At 37.7% G+C, this 22364-nt stretch overlaps 2 protein-coding genes across 4 annotated transcripts in view; one reads left to right on the forward strand and one right to left on the reverse strand.

The window, feature by feature from the left end:
• The window catches only part of LOC113225398 (calcium/calmodulin-dependent protein kinase kinase 1), an 84629-nt gene extending 70555 nt beyond the window's left edge, over positions 1 to 14074 (forward strand). For 2 of the 3 annotated variants that reach the window (XM_026457701.1, XM_026457702.1), the window contains exons 2-11: positions 5653 to 5724; positions 6994 to 7192; positions 7522 to 7575; positions 7703 to 7873; positions 8908 to 9055; positions 9140 to 9330; positions 9625 to 9840; positions 9993 to 10160; positions 10449 to 10585; positions 13154 to 14074. In XM_026457701.1, coding sequence (XP_026313486.1) covers positions 5653 to 5724; positions 6994 to 7192; positions 7522 to 7575; positions 7703 to 7873; positions 8908 to 9055; positions 9140 to 9330; positions 9625 to 9840; positions 9993 to 10160; positions 10449 to 10585; positions 13154 to 13268 — 1471 coding nt within the window. In that variant the 3' untranslated portion in view covers positions 13269 to 14074. The remainder of the gene's footprint in view (positions 1 to 5652; positions 5725 to 6993; positions 7193 to 7521; positions 7576 to 7702; positions 7874 to 8907; positions 9056 to 9139; positions 9331 to 9624; positions 9841 to 9992; positions 10161 to 10448; positions 10586 to 13153) is intronic. The other variant, XM_026457703.1, reaches the window with a different exon arrangement.
• Positions 14075 to 19740: 5666 nt separating this feature from the next.
• Positions 19741 to 21890, reverse strand: LOC113225484 (putative uncharacterized protein DDB_G0282133). The gene is made up of 2 exons (XM_026457804.1): positions 21795 to 21890; positions 19741 to 21198 (listed from the first exon to the last, which is right to left on the reverse strand). Exons 1-2 carry the CDS (start codon positions 21810 to 21812, stop codon positions 19741 to 19743), a joined length of 1476 nt encoding a protein of 491 aa, XP_026313589.1. The 5' UTR covers positions 21813 to 21890.
• Positions 21891 to 22364: the final 474 nt, after the last annotated feature.

Raw genomic sequence — 22364 nt, forward strand, 5'->3', positions numbered from 1 at the left:
CAGACGCCGACCACACAGCGATCCGGGCGCACTAATACAAGCGTCATCAGGCGTTGTAGTTGAAAAACACGACGCGACGTTTCGACTCTGCGCCAGTGTGAGTTGAGCCTTAGCATTGTTGTGTTCCAGTTTCGGTGCTGGTGAAATTATAGGCTCATGGGACTTGTGTCTCAGGGTGACGCGCGCAGTGGCAGTGCCTCACATCTTTGCGATTTTTAGCTCTGAGTGTCACTGCAACTGTTATGGACAGGCGTGTAGCTTAACATCAGGGTCACTTGATGTTATAAAAAAAAAGCTATTACGCGGACTGAAGTCGGCCGAAGCAAGGAGAGCATGCAGGACGGAGAGCGCATGTATTTGTGGTGTCTCTCCCCAGACTACTGCGCGTCGTCTGTCTTGTCCTGCGTGCTCGTACACCTGCACACGCGGGAACCTGTACAACGCCACTTATAACGCTGTGTCAGTCGCTGAGTACTAGTCCTCACAAATATAAACATCAGAGTCGACACGCGAAGAAGAAGACAACAGCTACTAACCAACAACTACGAAAATAAAGGTGTTATCTATCTATCTATCTATCTATGTATCTATCTTACGCTCGGCCGTGTAGCAAATATGCTTACATTGTTTGAGAAAGCTTACGTTGAGTCTATTGAACAGCTGCAGTAGATTTCCTTGTCAAAGTGCCTGCTCGTAACCACGTAACACGTTAAGTCACTCAAGGTGAAGTACTTCCTCAACACCTTCTCAATGTAAGTTAATCCTCACTTATCCCTTATAGTGTAGGCCATTTACGCCGAGACCGGGCGATGGCTGTGGCCGCGGCCATTTGTCCAAGGCGCAGCTGTTAACAGGACCCGCTGAGCAATGAGGTCAAGTGTGCTCTATGCACTACCCCAGTGCCCTGTATTACAGTAGAAACAATGGATGTAACATATTACTGACTTTAAAAAACGTTTTCAAACTGGTATCAAGTGCATTTCCGAACAAAAAATACAGCTTCCCAGAATTATTATATGGAACTTTTTTAAATCAACTTTTTTTTAGATTTAAGCCCTAAGCTCTTATCGATCTGATAAACGCCATTATGTCGTCAGCAAGGCGTTTTCTTCGACGTCTTACTACGATGTGGTAATCACTTCTCCTTAAAGTTGGTTATAGTAACTTATTCTCAGTTATTTTCGTTGCTGACTTTCGACTTCTTCTTCCATAAGCTTTTTAATAAAATATATATATGTCGGAGTGCTGTCACCGCAGCGACACCATATGTGATTTTTGACTTAATTATTTTAATTTAATTTAATTACAACGCCATCAAGGTTACATTACAAGGTTCGTCTAGGGAAGTACTGCCACCTTACCTATTTCTACCGCCAAGCAGTAATGGTCACATTACTGTGTTCCGGTTGTGAAGGGTAAGGGTGCTGGTGAAATTACAGGCACATGAGACTTGTCAACTTATGTCTCAGGGTGACGGGCGCAGAGGCAGTGCCCCCAAGATCTTTGTAATTTAAAGCTCTTGGTGGCACTGCAACTGTTATGGGCATGCGTGTAGCTTACCACCAGGCTCACGACTTGTTCGTCCCGTCACTTGGTATTATATAAAATATAAAAAAATATCTAGATTTATCGATTGTAAACGCCAAGCAGTAGGCTTGGGTAAGGTCAATACAGAGTTGGCTTGGATGAAAAGAAGTCCAAGCACGCCACGTGGTGGCGGGGAGAGGAACCTTTTTTGACGTTGGAAAAACGAGCGTGGAGGTGTGCCATTCTGTGTCGAACTTGCCGCGTTTGCAGTTTAGATCTTTCGATATCGAGTTAATCTAAGAAGATAATTGTGTTAAATTAATTGTAATCACACAATACATTGTTATACTGTTTGCAAGTGTTATTATTTCGGAAATCCGCTATGTCTGACTCGCAAAATTACGAACCGCCGAAAACCCCTATTGAACATGTTCCGTTATATATAATATATACGATCAAGCCTATCTTCCACTGGACTAGGTAGAGATCTTGAATGTCCACTCGCTTCTCCTTACAAACAAACCTGTTCGCCTCCTCCACTCGCATCAGTCCCTTTATACAAGCTCAATTAATTTATCTTCCATCGTATTGTAAATGTGCAGACGAGAAGAGCCTCAGTCTACCAAGTAAGCAGTCTGTAAGCCTTAAAAATAATAAAAAACCACAAAGGTGTGCGTTAAGGAAATGAGACAGCCTTATAATGGATCAAAGTACACACAGCAGTATAACACTGTGACGGACTGGGACCTTTCGATCCCCGCCTTAGGCATTTACGATCGCCGAACCTTTACGCGGAAAAATTAGTTAACAATAGCTTAGCGCTCTCGGAAAGGTGATACAAGATTTAGGGTTATTGACTGTCATCATTTCAAAGCAGACGATGAAACGAGAACTGGAAAGCGTGTGTCTTTTACACCAAACCTACGTATATCGTTTTATTGACTTCACTAAATTGTAACATTTATTCAATGAACTGTAAACACGTGTTGTCAACCAATCCCATCTGCTTACAAGAATATAGAAAAGACCAGGATAGGGCATCGTTTTGAAGAAAAAGTTACGATTAGGACCTTTCAACACATCATCATTCCTCAATATTGTCATATTAAGTAAAATCATTGCTACATGCGGCCATAGGGATTCGAAGCATGGATCTCTAAGTTGAGAAGTAACCGCTCTACTATCGTCATCGTTATTTCTCTTAGGAAATACCTAGTAAACGTCTGTGAATTATTAAAATTTGTTTATCTCAACCCTAACGCACTGGCGCCGGCGGCGGCGGTGTTTATTCATTGAATAGACTGCCAGGCCGTGGGTCGTTCCGTCTCAGTGCCTCTAAAGGGCTAAAATTAACCCGCTTTTGCTTGGTATGCGCTGAACGATAATAAGCAGGTAATATTTTTATACCACATTCACATAATATTGAACTTTAGTTGCACTACTTATAGCGGAACTTACCCCCTTCCAGATAACGGTACCTAGACGTCTTTTTCAAAGATAAGATCACTTTATCCAGGAAACTGATGGAACACTAAACTTGAAATACTGACATGAAATTTCTCACGATTTGTAAATAGAGCGATGCAGGAAATAGTACTAGGAAATTAGCTGAGTATATGCTCTACTTAAATCAATCAAAATGTTTAAACGAATTTGAAGTTTTCCTTTACCTTTTTACAACTTTATGATTTAATTAACAGTAGTAATTAGTAATTATAAAAATTCGCATTTTAACACGAAAAATGTCGTTGACATGGTCGTGGAGAAAAATTACATTTACTGATATGTGGTCTGTATTAATTATTCAGACAACTACTTGAATAAACATAACGCTAATCGCATTGTGTATAAGTCGCATAAAATAAATTTACACACTAATCACACTTCTATTTACTTTTATTAACAGAAAATTGTTATTGATTATTGAAATCATTAAGAACTATGTTAAATTACATTAAGTTTAAGGTAGAATCAAGAATTAAAACATCATGTTTCTATAAGATATATTCTTATACAAACAAGGATTAAAATTTTAAGCTTTGACTTTAGATATGTACGGAACAAAAATTTGTCGTATGTTGATGAACATGTACATAAACATTAAGTGCATCGCTTTTTTTAAGTAATGATGAATTATTTCAAACAATATAATTTAAAAAAACTAGGTTCCAGACCCACAGAAAAACATATATACTATAAATAAAAAATACATACATACATAACATAATTGTAACTATTTCATCGAAAAAAAGACCTCCCTCAAAAGTTTGCCTAACGGCTTTTGTTGGTTTCCATGGGATCCCCTCATCAGATTCTGACTTCTTGGTGACAATGGGACTATTACGGACTCTTTGTACATTTTACACTTTTTTTCTGGTCGTCTTGGTGACGGTGATTTGTAGATTGCATGAATTGTGTCAAGTGAAAAGTCGACTTTTACTTGCGAAAAATATTTTTTTTAATTTGTGATAGCCGAAACGGACCCGGAACCGCATCGTCGGCATCAGGGACCATCTCGAGAGCGGACCGATTTTGAAAATTCTTATATGTTAGAAAACAACTTCACACAAAAAAGAATTTTGAAAATCGGATGAAGAAATCGGTAGGTAAAATAGTATATAATAAGACGATTTCCTCGATTTCCATGAATCCCTTCTTCAGATTCTGACTTGGTGACAATGGGAATACTACGAGAGTGCACCCTTTCAAACAAAAAAAGAATTTTCAAAGTTGGTCTACAACTGACGGAGAAATCTGAAAACATAGGTACATACAACCGAACGTATAATCTCCTTATTTTTTATAAAAAATTTGACGATCGTGTTTAATTCTGTTGTCAAACGCTGACAACCAGTGTGCGTGTAGTGAGATAGAGGTAGTATATATGTTTTACCATTGACTTACAATTATATGGACGTCGGGTCCGCGCTAAAAAGTGTCCGCACTTGTAAGGCGCTAAAATCGTATACAGAGCGCGACACTCCGCTTTAGTCTTCATTTGTTCTACTGACAGCGCGATACTGCGATGACATTACAATTTAAATTTCGAATAGGTTGACTTGGGACATTTTTTTTCGTGGTTTTTGTATTAGACCCGTCGTCCATTTATTTGTAAGTCAATGTGTTTTACAATCTTTTTACTAGTTTAGTTACTCTTCATTTTATTTAACTTTAGGTACTGTTACGAAATATTTACACATAATTTATTGTAAATATTAATATAATTTATATTTTACGGAAATATTCTGTTGAAAATATATTAACAAAAAAGCCGGTACTTCGTATAATAAAATTCATTTTCGTCGCGCCGATTTTACGCCAATCTAATTCATCAGCGACATTTGGCTCGTCGCACATAAAATATCTACATCATCCCATTCTACCTTATCTATAACAAAACGTAGTTTTATAACCGGAAACAAGAGTCATATAGTGCTGAAAAGCTCTATTTACTTTTAAGTCTGTTTATCGTGTACATAAGTTGTTGTTGGTGCATAAACCGGGAGTGGTTTATGGATTTGCATTGAGCATTATTAGGGTTTAAGAGGATCAAACTGTTAGCAAATTAGTTGTACCTATCGATGTACCGACATACTGTGGGATCTAGAGGGCTTACAAGATTAACATATGTTGGAAACTTGCATAACCAATGTACTTAAAGTTTGACGACGGATAAATTATCGTGCGTGTAATTTGTATCTGGATATTTTTAAGTTGTGATAAAGAAAACTTAGTATTAGTAAAAAGTATTACTTAGGTACTGATAGAATACATAACGCTGGCCGTCAGCACTTTTCATGTCAAACGGCTGTCGCTGTCTCTAGCACTTGTTGGGTTTTAGAGGATGTAAAAGTTTTTCCTCCAGAAACACATGCAAAAAATATTGTTTTTTTTAATAATGTTACTCACTGTATTTTTAAAGTTTAAAAGGTACTAAGCAAATACCTAAGTAGGTATCTAAATATTTATTCTTTTACTTAAAAGTATACCAATTATAAGACCGTCTAAGCAAAATTTAAACTCGTCATTACCTCAAAAACAAAGTTGTGCTTATTTTACAGCACAGAACACGGATTTAACCTCACACATTTCTTTTTTAATAAGGTTAAGTTTCAATTGTTACAGGCATTCTGCTGTCGACGTGGTAGGCGACACCAAAAGAGAGGACACAAGGTGGCCAGGCAACGATGGTACCAGGTAAACCACACCTAGTGTCGCATTCCAGAACTCTACTCAATACTCAAGTCAGGACTTGAGTATTGCAGTGAGCACTGAAAATCATACTCAAGGCCTTGCCATTAGAGTCGTATTTCCAGTGCTTGAATCATTCTCAAGTCTGCTCAAATCCTGACTTGAGCATTGAGTAGAGTTCTGGAATACGAGCATTAGTGTTATTTGCTTAAAAAAGCCACGTGTGACAGGGTTTTAAGTGACAATTCACCAGTCCATGATTTATTACACGAAGACATGATAACTTAATAGGAGCCTCGTTTAAAGTGTAATTTCGAAACAATTTGCATTTAGAACAGCTCGCAAATTAACCTGCCTAAACAATAATCATTATCGAATAAATGGAGCCACCTTGTAACAGAAAATATTTACTATTTTATTTTCTCTCGAGCCTTTCGTTGACAAGAAATAGAGCTGCGGCCTTTAAGAGTATTACCGGAAATTATATTCTTGGTAAAGCCTAACCTAACCGAGTATTTTGTAAGACAAACTTCGTTATTCATTGGATTGGATAATTTCACTCAATTGGGCAAAGGGCGGAGGAGCTCACGGTTCATTTGGCACTAAAAGATTCAGAGAATTCTAATACGAACTTTAGTCACAGACCACGGCGCATGAAAACGAATACATTTGCTTTATGCAATATAATAATCCAAACGCTTTCATTCCGGGAATATAGATGTCGAAACTTTCGTGAGTCTCGACGATTTTTTAAACCTTTTCAAGACTCAACTGGTGTTTTCACTCCCGAGAATATCGATACTTATTTAATAAAATCAACAGACTTTATTTATTTTGGACACGGACATGGTGACACTGTAAAATGCAGCTTAGCTGGAATCTGTAGAAATCGAAGGAAAATTGTAGTAAAATTGTAGTTAAACGCCCTTTGTTTCTTGTGTGCTCAGCTCACTGTAGACAAGAAAAATAACTTTCGTAAATAATTTTCGTAAATTATTTTATAATTTGAGTTAATAAAGAACTTGATTAAAATATCGTGTTTTGACTGCCTAAATGCTTAATCGTAAGTATGGTAACCTACTTTAGAAAAAGTCTCGTCTTACCCCGGACTTTGAGGCCATATAACATTCAAATTCACAGAGTGACATGTTTCAATTTTATTTATTTTTAAGTTACGTCATTGACTGTTATTACGCTAATCACGCGATGTCAAAATTGCGACAAATTTGTCGCTGCGAATTGTATGTTCGGGATGAATGTGATTGGTATCTCTAGGCCGTCCACATACTCACTTGCGAGCGGAGACAGATCAGCGCTACTACGTTCGCATGCCGCGAAATCAGCGGAGTGCACAGCGGGAGCGGGGTCGCCGCGCGCGCGCCGCCTGCCGCGCGAGTCACGCCGCGTCTCCCTGGCACAGGCGCCGGGCTACGTGCAGCTGAACCAGTACCGGCTGCTGGAGCCCATCGGACAGGTAAACACGTCATAACCATCACTTCTACGAAATTATCGAATAATGAGTTATATGTACGAAACGGTTCCCAAAATCTAACCTCTTAGATCAGCAAAAAAAATCCAACACATAAACATAAATAAATATCTCTGGAGTTACATGACGTTATAGGTGTTGAAAATAAAACAAGAGTGAGAAACACTGTACGACTTCAAACTGTCGTGTCTCGAAAGTGACTGGATGTGCATTGGATCCTTTTTAACAACGTCCAAATGATCTTTGTGGCTCCTCAAACACTTAACGATAAATGACAAGCAAAGAATAATGTTGGTGATTTGTTTGCGTTCCAGGGTTCATACGGTATCGTTAAGTTAGCGTACAATGAAGAAGATGATACACATTATGTAAGTAATACTCGTAACCTAAAAAATTTAATTTTCAATTTACAATAATTAGACTACAACGTGGATTGTTTAATTACAACTTTTTTATTACTTCCTTACAAACTCCGTAATGAATTTTTCGTAACAGGCGATGAAAATCCTCTCAAAGAGAAAGTTGATGCGGAGAGCGGGCCTTTTCGGGCGGGCGCCGCCCAGAAGGCCTGGCCCTGGACCGCCGCCCGATCCCTTGCAGAGAGTCTACAGAGAGATCGCCGTGCTCAAAAAATTAGACCACCCTAACGTCGTCAAACTGGTTGAGGTACCTCAGATTTCTTCAATTAAAACTTGTAATGGTTTCCCCCTCAGGTGGTCATGAATAATTCAGCGCAAAAAAAATGGCGACGTCATAATGAAGGCTCCCCCAAAATAAAAAAAACACCTACTGTAATGAAAAAAGTTTGAACGTACGCAGCAAAGTTCAAAAATAATATCACGCCTGCATGCAAAACCTTAAGTAAAACTTCTATCTCAGTTTTCATATCTAAAGTCTTAATCTCGCTTTCAATTTGTGGCGTGGGGTCGTTTAATCACGCTGAAGCGCGAACTTGTCGACGAGACAAATAAAATTTTGTTAATCACGCCGTCCCATCTAATCTTTTCGGCTCGACGCCGGTCGGTGACGCTGTCAGAAATAAGTGAACTTATCTTCTGAGCCACAATTGCTTTTTGGTCTTCCGTAATTATGTTCGATTTTAGTGATTTAGAAAACAAATCGTAGCGGAATAATTGGTCTAAAATGTGAAGAGCTCAATTTAAGTACAATTAAGTAAATACGTTTTAGGCATGGGGTCTGACACATTAGAGTTTAGGCGAAAACGAAATCAATTAATACATTACAGTAAGATTTTTGGAAATGATATAGATAGCTCAGTAGTACTTCAATCTGTTCGTTTGTTTGTCCCTTGTATTTGACGCCGACTTTAACTGTTTGCGTACCCAGACGGTGTTCGCACGAACCGCGCCCGCAACTGCCCCACGCCTTGCTCAATACTCTCCTGGACGAGACCCGTTATGCCGATCTGCTTACCGACAAGTTACCGAAACTAATATATAATTTTATCATTTTTTTGAATACTACTTGCCATGATCATAGAGTGTAGTACTTAACATTATTGATTAATATTATTTCATTGTTTTATTTTCTTTCTGTCTTATTGTTTATTATTTTATGTATTGACTTATACTTATGACTAGCATTGTGAGTGCTTTGGGTGACATTGTAAACTCTCAATGTATATTTTTAAATAAATAAATAATAAATGTGTTTCCAAAAATGTGATACTCTGTTGGCAGGTGTTGGACGATCCTGCAGAAGATCACCTATATTTAGTGTTTCAACTGCTAGAAGGTGGGCCCGTCATAGACATCCCCACCGACAGCCCTCATTCGGAAGAATTGTCCAGGAAGTACTTCAGAGACGCGCTTTTGGGAGTAGAGTACTGTGAGCAAAATTTTTCTCTAACATCCGTTTTGAAGAAAATACAATCACGATACTTAAATTGCCAAATTGTTTTGTAACCTTCAGTGCACTACCAGAGGATAGCGCACAGAGACATCAAGCCGGCGAACCTGCTGCTGGGCGAGGGCCGCGTGCAGGTGGCGGACCTGGGCGCGTGTGGCGAGCTGGCGGGCGCCGGGAAGCTGGCCGGCGCGGTCGGGACGCCTGCCTTCCGCGCCCCGGAGGCTATGGCCTCGCCTGACAATTACAAAGGAGAGGTTAGTACCTACTGTTGTAGAGCGCATTTAAACCCACCCTCACCCCGTGGTGAGGGTGGATTTAAAAGTGGGCTTAAAGGAAGAAGAAGGCAGAAGTCACGTCACGCACGGGCGTGACGTGACTTCTACCTTCTTCTTCCTGATTTTACCTCTTCCCATTGAATGGCGCATAGTTTACGGAATGTTCTCATATCAGTAAACCATTTGCGAACTTTCTCTATGAAATTCATTTAGTTTTTATTAGCCAAGGCGAATATGTAATATAGTCAACTAATACAGCATGTCTTCCTCCAGCCTGCAGATATCTGGTCTTTGGGCGTGACTCTGTACGCGATGTTGACGGGTCGAGTGCCGTGGACGGCGAGCTCGCCCGCCGACCTGCAGCGGAAAGTACAGAATGAGCCACTGCTATACCCCGCAAAGCCTGTGATCTCTCGTAGTGTAAAACACTTACTGGGAAGAATGCTCGACAAGGACCCTAGCACCAGGGCTACTATGCAGGAAATTAAGGTTAGCCTTCATTTTTTTGGTTTCCCGGAAAAAGTTCATAGGCACAGAAGCTGGCAAATTTACAGTACTACCTCTAGAATATTACTTATCCGAGACTCTGGCTCAAACGCTTCTAATATAAAAAAATTATCAAACCCGGCAACTTGTTGCAGGAGCACGAATGGGTAACGGCAGGCGGTACCGACCCGCTGCCGTCGGAGCAGGAGAACTGTCGGCTGGTGGAAGTGACGGACGAGGACATGGCGCAAGTCGTCACGTCCATACCGAACCTTTCCACCCTCATACTCATCAAGACCATGCTCAAGAAACATAGCTTCCAGGTACTCGCAAATGTTCTCTACAATTCCTTTCCGGTTTCTTCTGACCTTTTCCTTTTGACGATTTCGATTCGCTCGTTCGTCGTTCGATACTTAGGCCCAAGTTCATATTACATTATGCTCGGTTAAAAAAAAGGTGGAATTTTTCGGAATCAGTTTTTTTCTAAAACGAGAGGGCAACGAAACGAACGGTCATTCAACGGACCGACGCTCGCGGCGGGGCTGCCCTGGACCGCGTCCGATCGGGTCGGTGCCCCGAGCCGGCGGTAAAGGCGCGTGCGCTGTTGGCAGAACCCGTTCCTGCGCAGCCGCGAGGGCAGCACGGCGCGGCGCGAGCCCGCGGACAAGGGCGCGGGCGGCGCGCGGCGCGGGGGGCTGGCGCGCGCCGGCCGCTCGCTCTCCGCGCCCGGCAACTGCCTCGGCGACAGGTGAGGCCGCGGCTCGCGGCGCCTCGGCCGCCGCACGGGGCGGCGATGTGCATTGTACAGTACACGGGATACTTGGCTCGAAGAAGACATTCTTCCGTTTTCAATAATAAATAAGGACCTGACTACCGCTCGCCTCGGCCGGGAGTCGAACCCGCCGAATGTTAAAAAGAATACAGTTGTATTATTGCGATGCCCGTCGAAAGAATCCATTCAAAGTCAAAGTCAAAGATTATTTATTCCATAGGTAAAATAAATTTACACTTGAAAACGTCACATTTAAGCTACTGCTCGTTCACTACGCTGACCTCCCTGAGAAGAACGAGCAAGAAACTCTAGGGATTGCTCTTTTCAAATAAACTTAAATGCTATGGAATACACTTTGAATCAAATTTGTGTGGATTCTGGAGCCATGTCGTCTTTCCATATATCTTTATCTAACACGTAGTCTTCAATTTTGTAATATGATTTTTCGATCAACATATTTTTAATGTAGTTTTTAAACTTAGGAAATGATAAACTTAATATATGCTCCGGAATCTTATTGTAAAAACGTATACAGTTCCCCATAAAAGAGTTGTTTACCTTGGTTAAACGAAATCGTGGTACCATGAGTTTGGACTTAGCTCTAAGGTTAATGTTATGGATATCTTCTTTCTTATTGAAATTATGTATATTTTTACGGGCATATAAAATATTTGAGTAAATGTACTGCGATGCCACAGTCATGATACCAGTCTCCTTAAATTTTTCTCTGAGAGATACCCGAGAGCCTAGACGGTACACAGAACGAATCGCTCGTTTTTGCAATACAAATATGGTTTGAATATCTGCCGCTTTACCCCACATGAGAATCCCGTAGGACATTATACTATGGAAGTAACTAAAGTAAACTAGTCTAGCAGTACTAACATCGGTAAGCTCACGTATTCTGCGGACTGCGTATGCAGCGGAGCTTAATCATTATAGGGATTAACTCCATTTACGTAAACGTAAAATCTTAAATTAAAAAAATACCTATTCGAATGTAAACGCGTTTATTCCGGTTTTCAAATGTTAGTTAGTTAAAAGTATCTGAGACGGTATTTATCAAATAACGGATCATTTGTGAAATTATCAAAATACGATCCGTCTTCGTGTAGGCAAATTCAAAATCTTTGGTAGATATTTTTTATCTTATTATGGTAAATTTTCGAAACAATACCCGAATCCCGTTCTTCACTCGCACATTGTCAAATTAATTCTTGTGTATTAAACCTTTCACAAATACCCAGAAATCGAAATCTAAGAGTGTCAGGTCTGAGGGTCTCGAAAACGATCATTAAGAGACTGGCTGTTTATGTTATGAATCGAAGCCCTATCTTGAAGTATGAATACCGAAAGTAAAATGCGTTGTAATTAATTTTCCTGATTTATAAAATTCACAGTGTCCCTTTAATTCAACATACTATTTATTTAAAAGGTGGTGACGCTATATCTGAAAAAGTTTTGGATTCGCCTTTAATAGCTAGGATACGTGACCTCGCATGTAAAAGGAAAGGGAGACCGTGCTAACACCAACCTTCAGATCAGATGTCCAAAGCTCGACGTCCACACTTGCGGACGGGACACAAATAACGCCGCCACGAATTGCGTATCGCGGTTCAGAGGCGCGGGTAGATGATAAAAGTTGCGGAGAAAACACTGTTTTTTTACGTCATTGCGTCATTGCGGCTGGTGCGGCTTTGGCGTAACACAGATTGGTGTTTGGGAAGGTGCACGAAAATTAATTTGTGAGCTCAAACGTAAACTGTAGCCTGATGAAGTGAAGATAAATGTATGACGTTACCAAAAGGAATTAATACTTATAGATAGACAGCTGAACACTTTGTTCACTAATATGACATAAATACAGATTAAACACAAAAGTGAAAACATAACATTATGGTCGTAGCTGTGAAAGGGCGCTGACTCAGCATATGTCAACGTTTCCTAATGCGCTGGCTTTCGGTCAGGACCAACGAGACGGATTAAGTTATTTGTAAGCAAAAATATAACTATGAGCAAAGTTATGCGTTGAAATAATATACATAATAAAGTGTAGTAAATTGTGATTGTAAATAGGTTTTAGTGTTGTATAATGTATTTACTTTAGTCTATACAATATGAATAATTCATAGTAAAGATTTTGCACAAATTTTACACAGATTTTTGAAGTGATATAATTGACCCTTTCTGTTGGCATCATAAAAATGCAGTGTATTTTTTTCACATTTGGTGATTTTTATTCTCAGGCATAAGCAGGTCAGGCAAGCAACTTTTTCAAAAACATTGAACGCTGTATAACTATCTTTTGAAAATAAAATAATGTCTTCATTAAGCAGAACATCCAATCTACAATATTTAAAGTACTTTCCTTCCGTGTGGCATAGCCGTGGAACAGCCTGCATATTTGTATGTACACTTTTTGGCAAAATCAAAGCTAAATTCAAAATCCTTACCGCTTGAGGGGGAAGGTTCGTTAACATAAACAATATTTGTAGAGGAGACGTCATATGAAGCAGAATTTACAAGTTTGATATATTTTAACAGACAAGCGTCATTCGACATCAACCTGGAGTCGGTGCAAGAGTCGCGCGACCAGAGCATAGACTTGAAAGAAAAAGATAAGGAGAACGGGGTGGAGCGAGTCTCGTCAGCGCGGTGATACGACAAGCCGGGCTTGGCCTGGCTGCTCTGCGTCCGGACCAAGCCCGCTTCCCGCACTGCGATTTGAAACTGAACCTGTGGTATTTACTATAAAACGTTGTCTAAATTTAATACTTATACAAGCCCGCTTACGCCTATTAGAGGTAGGTTGATCTCTCGGACGCCACGTCTCATTGTCAGTCTCACCGCGTCAATCGCCGACGCGCGCAAGTAATGAAGCATGTGTTGGAGCATTGGCTAACTTTAGACAATTTTCTAGTGAGACCTTGTAGTTCTTAATCACTTCTGTGTTCTACGTACAACTTTCATGGTCAAAGACTTTCAGCTTTCGAAGCGGGCAATGTCTGATTGCTCTGTACAATCGATAGGCATCTGACCTTTACTTGTAAAATTTCTTATAGTTAGTGATTTGCTATAAATACAATTTGGTGCATAAGGTGATATTCAAGTTTTCGCATGGCCAAGCCATTGACTAAAGTCTGGGAACGTCGTTGTATAAAAATATTCATGTGAACTTGACCGTTTGTCGTTTAGTAAATAGTTTGTCCTCTGGGGGGTTTATTTTTCACCATATTTTGTAAATTTCAATTAACTCCTGCACAAAAACAATTAAGTGGGGATACGATTCAGCCGTGAAAACTAAAAAGTAATTGCTTCTATTAACTGGGCTGCAAAAAAAAATATTAAAAAATATTAAATTATAACATCGGGGACGGCAGATAATAATATGATTTGATTTTATTGCTTTTAATTGATTGTTGATTTTCAAAACGTTAAATTATATTCTTCTTATGTACATAATGTAGTACTTTCTGAGATGATTTTAAAAGCTTTTAACTGTATTAGCACACTTTTTTGTCGTGGCTGCTAGCGGTAAATGCTGTCGAAACCGATTTAAGTGCATTTGTACTTAAATCCGTTTCGGTTGAAATCGGTTTGCGAAGTGGCTAGTTGTGCCTGAAATTCCTTCAGAAATCGAATTGAGACCAAAACTGATGACCAGTAAAGAATCTTTTTGGATAAGAATCACTTTGGTTCATCCATTCGAGAGCTTTTATACCGCAAGCACCAGGAAGACACACAAACAATGATGTCAAACTTGAATCATCCATCGGGGGTTTGAAAACGCCAAACCAAATAAAAAGTACTGTTTGTTAAAATTTCCAAAAAACTTTGTCTTCTAATTTTAGGGACTGGTAAAAAGGAGTAGGGTTTATGTATTAAAGCTTTTGGGAATTGAAAGAATATAACTTAAATTTAGTGGTCGGTGTCATCAAGCGACGATTTCTTTAGTCGATAACTCCGATAAGTTTGTTTTATAAAAGTCAATTTAATTTTAAGCAGCAGGGAAAGGTCTGACTTAAGTGTAATATTTACGTAGTATTAGAGTAAAAAATAGGTGAGGTAGAATAAATAACGTACCTTGGTGACATAAAGTGAGTTCTAGCGTGATGCACTAAATGATATTTTTATATTTTCGCCTATAGTTAGATTTTATAAAATTAACGTTTTAATATTTTCCATTCCTCGACTAGTCGTCAAGTCGTTTATGATATTGTACATAAGTGATTTTAAATAAAAAATTTTGCCCTTTTTACTAGATTAAAAATGTTTCTGCACTTGGCAAGTTTTCCTCTTCTTCTTTCGGTTATAGAGTTGGTCTAATGTTATTCTATCAGAGTTCTTTATTTTATTAAGGCGTTATCGTCTAAGAACACCATTATACAGTGCCTTGTGTTCAACCACATGTATTGGACCTTCTTTGACTTTTTCAACAATATTCAAATAGCTGCACACCTCCTTCGCGTTTTATCTGTTATTAGCAAATAACTATGTGTTGTTAAATTCAATTGAATTGCTCAATCTCAAATCGAAAATCATGTATCATACGCATTTTCAGGTTTTGTTATTGTGAATCATTATTTGTTTTTCCAATTCTCTCCACGTCTAACACCACCCTACCAATTAAGTGATGACCAATTTTTATTGTCAAATTAGCTTTATTTATATGTATTTCTACGTATAATGTACTTAGTTTTAGAATTCGTGCAATTCCATTTTAACGTGTCTTTGTAAGTAAAACTCAAATTTGAATGAGCGTTCATAATTCTAGTTTCATAGCACGTACGAACTTTGATATCCCTTTTACTTTCGTAGGTACTTAATTTCGATTGTAATAAAATTTACAGCAAATAACTGAGTAAGTGCCTCAACAATAAATACGTGTAATATTTCGTTGACGGTATTCTATCCTGCTACATTAATGTAACTATTTATTTCGAATTAGAACATTTTCACATAGGTACTTTAGCATAACGTGCAGGGTCCCTACTCATCAGTCATTTAGGGGAATAATGGATTATTCCACTAAACCCTTAACGTCAACAAACAATTTAATACTCCAAGTCCAAGCAACTGTTTGAAACAATAAGTCTTTAGTTTCCTGCAAAGAAAATCATATCTCGTTAATATAAAAGGACCATAGTCCTTAAAATTATCTAGTTGGTTTAAACTGGCAGATAATGGCAGTTGTAGGGCCTATTGAGCTTGGATGAATAACTGTCAACGTTAAGGATATTATAAATTATAAAAAACTTGTCCAAGCTTAGCATAGCGCAATTTTGTAAGTTCAAGTTTATCTGTTGCAAGCGAATGGTCCAAATGTTACATTGCCTTTAAATGTTGTGATAGACGAATAGGAATCGAATGCTTTTAAATATAAACATTAATATTGATTGTAAATATTGTAAATCAAATTTTATCCAGTCACTGGTTTTGTAAACGTAAAGTTTTATTCAATGTAATTTTAAGAGAAGATATCGTCGTGTCGAATTTTTAAATGTTCTTTCTTAATGACTGAAAAAGAGTCTGTAAATTGATGACAGCTAAAAATCCTAAAGAGCTTTTAGTTTTATTGCGAATTCAAATAAACACGACTATTTCTTGGCTTGAAGCTACCTAAATAAATACACTTGTAATTATCGAACTTAATTTTATTTCTAGTTAATTTTCCAACCAAATACTTACACGTCATGATTTCATCACGCAATCAGCACTGCAGTCCTTCAGTCATAAGTTCATGGTTGATTTGTTTAAATCGAAAAGAATTATTATGTAATAAAGTTTTATCAAATCTAATTGTTTCTTTTACTTCGTAGAATCAATTCGGAATCCTTTCCTGGATAACGGTAATGCTGTCGCAGATAAACATGGATGTATTAATGACTTGAGGCTAACTTAGAAACGTTAACCTCTTGAATGGTAAAAACAGGGGCTTTTGTCACCCACGTGGCCACAGCCTCGTCTTATGCGGGGTATAGGAATACCCGGAGGTTTTTAGTGTAGATATGTTTTTGTGAGTAAGAGTCTCACATAACAACCGCGCCTCCCCGTGACGCAGTGATATCCATGACGGATTTTCCCTAAAATAGTTAAAAAACAGGAACGTTAACCTATCACAAAAACGAACTTCTTTTTTCCGAAATCTCATTATTCATTCGTGCGACAACTGTTTTGGTATACCTACATTGGTAAAACAAATAACTTACAGCAGAAGTATCGTTTATCCGAAAAACTATTATTAGAACTTTGGTCAATTCATGTTCATATAATTGCTGAATATTCGTTTCAACAAAATTATTATTCTTAGATAAAATAATACAGACATAGCAAATGAATCCAAAAGTACAATCCCAGGGCACATGTAAGGCGGAGTTGAGAATCGGGAAACGAATAACTTCGCAATGTGCTAAAATATTGAAGCAACATGGTCTAATGAAAAAAATCTTATCGAGTCCTTAGGTTTTCGCGACTGTTACACATAGGAAATGAAACTATTTTTCCGGATTTAAATCCCGTATATTTGCTTTTTCGAACAAACCGACGTTTCGGGCCCTTTACAGCTCCCATGGTCACGGTTGACTGAAAAAAAATCTTGTAATGAGTTTTCTGTGTTTTTGAAAAATAAAACAAAATCTATTCAATAAAAGCCGAAAGGCTTTCGGAGAAACAAAATAAAGTAAACCATATTTCTAGCTTGTGGTAAGTAACCCCTTAAAACATTGGTGTAATCAACTTCTGACACATGTAAGCGACTCTAAAAACCTCTCTCTGTTGAGAATTATAAACGGAAGATCGAACGTTATAGTGTTAAAAATATGGTATATCTGTGGCTGAGTATACGGTGTACTCGGAACATTATACCATTCCCGAATTTACATCAGGCTACATTGTGTAACCCACGGGAAATCAGCGGAACATGAGCACGATGCGGAACACGCCGGGGACTAATGTCGGGCTCCGTCGCGACGAAGTATCAAATGGGCTATATATTTAGAACTTATAACATGTCATCCGATCCGCGAAACTAGGAATCGGATGGCGCCAACCCACACGGTTGGAAACTTCACTATGTATACGCTCTGCAAATTCTTACAAGGATTATAAGAGTATTTTGTTTATAAGGATTAAAAGAGCGGTGGTGACCCAGTAGGAGAACGGTTCGAAAACGATTTAGAGCACATGAAACTTAACACTTGAGACAAATTCAACTCTACACCTCTTTAAGTTTATAAAGTTTAGGAAACGTGTCTCTCTAGCCCGCATTGTGCCTGAGTGGTGGAATAATGTCTAAATCTCCTTAAATCCTAGCTCAGCAGTGAAACCAATAACGCGTTGACGACGCTGTTGCTGATGTACAAGAATAAAGAACCTAAGTAATGATGGTGTTCCAACAGGTGTACATGGCTGTGATGTTTATCGTCTTGGAACGTTCCATATTCGATCTTACTAGCTAATGTTGTATTTATAAGATATTCTCCTTATGCTCTGAATAACGTAATGTGACACGGGCAGCGTTAATGGAGTAGCTGAGCACTCGAGGGGAGTACTCTCTCTTGAAATTGTCAACGAGACCATTACCGGCTTCACTTTCAAAATCAAACACCTTACACATATTGACGTGTTCCCTCTAAGTATGTACTTTTTATACATAAAGTACTTCTAACAATTTTTAAAAGAAAATTATCAAAGGTTCCGAAAAACAAATTAGCCACATAGAAGTAAAACTAACTGTAACACTAACAAAGCTGCGTCAAAATGAGTTACTGAAAAATAAACACAGAACATTCGGAAAAAATAATCAATATCACATTTAGCAAAACAGACGGACGCTTTTTGAAATTACAATTCTACGCAAAAGAAACAACTGTACTTTCGAAAAAAATACTAACAAAAAATACATATACTTCTATAAAAACGTTTTTACCACACTGTACGAACCAACTTAGTTTATGTTATTGGTTATAGATTTAGTTTTTGACTCTAAATTTAGTGAAAATGAATACGCATCGGCGACCTCGCGCGACTTTGAATCCATTTTGAAACGCGACGCCACTTTGTCAATTTTTTATCGAGTTATCACTTTCAAAATTGTATATAAACGGGGAAGTCTTTTTGGATAGAAACAAATATGATCGATATAGGTTAGAAGTCTAAGCCTAAGTTTTCGTAGTTAGTCTTTCTGGACAGACATTCATTTCCTTCACCTCTTCTCATTTCCCAAGCACTAATGGAGGGGTCCATTATATCACATTATATCACTTTTAATTTTTTAAATTTATTTATTTAAACTTTACTGCACACAAAATAGTACAAAAGACGGACTTAATGCCATTAGACATTCTTTACCAGTCAACGATTAAGTAATTATAACACGTTATTAAATATACTTACATACAAATATTGTAATATAATAGCCATACTACAATCCATCTATATGTACACAATACATACACTATATATGAATAAATGGTTCGAATAATAATTTATTTTTTTTCAATACAATAATAATTGATTAGAAGTATGTTTTGATATCTGTTAGGAGTTCTCATGTTATCACTCATAATAATATTTCTGTACGATGTGACAAGCACCAAAGTTTATGAAATTTACAAGGTCGCTTTTAAATGTACATGGTGATTTACGATAAAAATGGTTAACAATAGTTTTCAGTAAAATATAAATGAAGTTGGCAGAGTAGCACTGCGTCAGCAAGATTTTTTTAATCACTTCCGTATTTCATTCGATTGTTTCCGTATTTTTATTTTCACAAAAGTTTTCGGTTGTCAAATAAATAACGCAGTAATATTCATATTTTCAGTAAACTAATTTATAATTTTCTTTTCGAAGCTTTTATTTCTACCGTTTTCGAATGTGATATGACCGCGCAGTCGTATGCCGGATATGATATGAACATAGTAGAACGTAGAACGTTCCTGGTGAAAATTTTGATAGAATTTTGGATATTATAGATAGAAACTTTTATTCCGGTTTGCATATTTTTCCATTATCTTCGTTTAAGTTTTATTACGTAAACTTAAACATTCAATGCACACATTGATTGGGGTTCGTATAAACAAAAATATCTGTTTATTTATTAATATAAATAAATTAAATAGTAAATTGATAAATTAAGCATCAACTACCTCTATAGATTCCTCTCTCGGATAAGTCTCGTCATTATCACTAATTTTCTTTTCCGTTTCCTCTTCTTTTTTGTCGGAATTTTCCTCTTTATCTTTCAGCGAATACAGCACAATATTTGGTTCAAGTTGTGATTGCACAATAAATGGTATATTACCAGCAGAGTTCAGAGCAACCAGCTTATTAGGCTGATTATTATTAACCGCAACCATATTATTTGGTTGGTTATTCAAAACAACAAAATTATTCGGCTGATTGCTCACAGTTAACATATTATTACGCTGATTATTGTTAACAGCAATCACATTGTTGGGCAGGTTGAAACGGACTAAATTATTTGGTTGGTTGCTAACATATTGGTTCCCTTGGTTGTTTAAAGGAATAAAATCGGTCGATTGACTGCTCAAAGTCACGTAATTAGGTTGGCTCATCAATGGTACGTAATTATTCGGCTGATTGATATGTAACTGTTGGTTAACAAAGTTGGCTGGTTGGTTGGTGATAACATTGCTACCTAAATTATTAATGGGTACCAGTGTATAAATTTGCGAAGATGTCTGTGTCTGAAGACCATTGTTAAGGGGTAAACCTTGAGTGTTGCTTACTAAGTAATATGAATTTGGTATATTATTTAAAATAGCATTATTGGATATAGTTGCATAGTTGTAAGCATTAGGTTGTTCATTATTGTTGACTGGATTTTGAAGAATAGTTAAAGGAACAGCTTGAGGCTCTGAACGGCGAAAATCGTCGTTGGCATTTGCAGCCTCGTTGTTGTGAACGACTAGACTAGGCGCTGAATAACCATTACTCGCAGGATTATTTGACGCTACTGGATTGAAAGCAGGTGACACCTGATTCAAAGGTTGAATGCTGATTGCAGGCACAATCATATTACCAACAGGTAGAGCAATAGTGTCCAACTGTCCTGTATTTAAGGGAACAACAACATGATCTGTGCTTTTAGAAAGCTTATCACTCGCGTCACTTGCTTCTGGTTTCTCATTGTCTTCGTGATTCTCATCTCTTATTGATGTTTCGTCAATTATTTTTGCATTTTCCTCGGAACTTGCATCAATTTCTTTTTTACGAGATTCATTATTATTTTTGATGGTATCTTCTTCAGGCGACTGGGGGAATGGTTCGGGAACCTTAGTACTAGTAGTGCTATCGGTGAACTGTTCTGTAGTAGTTGCTTCAGTTGTAGGTTTGTGATCATTGTAATGATAATGGTGATGTTGATCATTATTTGGTTTTGATTTATGCCATCCGAAGAAATTGTCATAAAAATTGTCATAGTCAAAGTCGCCAGGATAATGTGGTGTGAACATTCCAGAGAACAGCGAGTAACGTCGGGGCAGTCTTACAGGGTTTCTGTTGTATTCATCATTGGTTTCCAATACTTGGCTTTCGGATATAAAAGTGCAAAAGCACAGGATAATTATCTGAAAATAAATGTTATTGTTTTATATCCATTACAAACAGTGGTAGTTTAGTAATTGCAATAATTTCACTGCGAAAAATTGGTACGCTACGTCACAGACTTTTTTCATTAATTTCAAAATCTATAAGCCGATGTATCTTGTATTCTTGATGTTTGCAGTGCTCGTTTCTAACGAAAATTTTCTAAAGACACGATAGAAATAAACTTACATTTACAGGTTGTAACCTAGATCGATTCAATTTAAACACTGAAACTGGTGAAAATTTCTCAGAAAATAATGAAAACATTATAAATGTATAGACATGACGTCTGACTAAACCTTTAAAACGTCAAACTATATGCAGTTTCTCGGTTTGCGAATTAGGTAGATAAGGGCTACGTCCATTGGTTTAATCGTTCTAAGTTAAAACCTATAAACTGATTATAACTATAAGATGTAAACGGATTATTTAATCAAATAAATAATAAGGAGAATATTTAGACATTAGTGTGCTGCGGAAAGTTTGAGGGCGCGCCCAATCGCGCTGATCGCTCAACAGAGTTTAAATAATGTGAAGTTTGTTGAGGTTAATCAATAATAAAAATGAAAATAGTCACCTGTGTCAGTAGCCCCATGTCGAATCAAAAACTGAGCAGGCAATTAGGAATAATCTGCTTTAAAAGTAACAAAATTTTGGGAAGTCCATCGGCTCCAAATTATACTACCCGGAATCGTCACGTGGGAGCAATTAATTGCCTTTTAATTAATATAATCATTAAGTTATGGGTAAGTACCTATTGTCATTAATGACATTAATATTCCGTCTCTTTGTCATAGTGTTTTGTTTTTTTTCTACTGCGTACATGAAACATTGATACAACATTCCACTGACATTATTCAATTAATACCTACACTTCCGTAGTATACGGCAGTTTAACTGCTTAACGTTGAGTTTATAATATGTGATCACGACAGTACTCGATATGTATTTTAGTGAAGCACTTTACTGAATATATACGTGGTAATTTATGTATTTTAATTTCTACATACCAGTTAAATTGGAGCACAGTACTAGCACCAAAAACGCACTAAAACTTGCTTTACATAAAATATAATAAATATATATCGTAATCATAATCGTATAAAGGTCGGTCGCGACATTACAGTCGTAACCTTGTGTTAGGGGA

This window comes from Hyposmocoma kahamanoa, unplaced genomic scaffold (genome assembly GCF_003589595.1).
Source record: "Hyposmocoma kahamanoa isolate Upper Pololo Valley unplaced genomic scaffold, ASM358959v1 160, whole genome shotgun sequence".
Lineage (NCBI taxonomy): Eukaryota > Metazoa > Arthropoda > Insecta > Lepidoptera > Cosmopterigidae > Hyposmocoma > Hyposmocoma kahamanoa.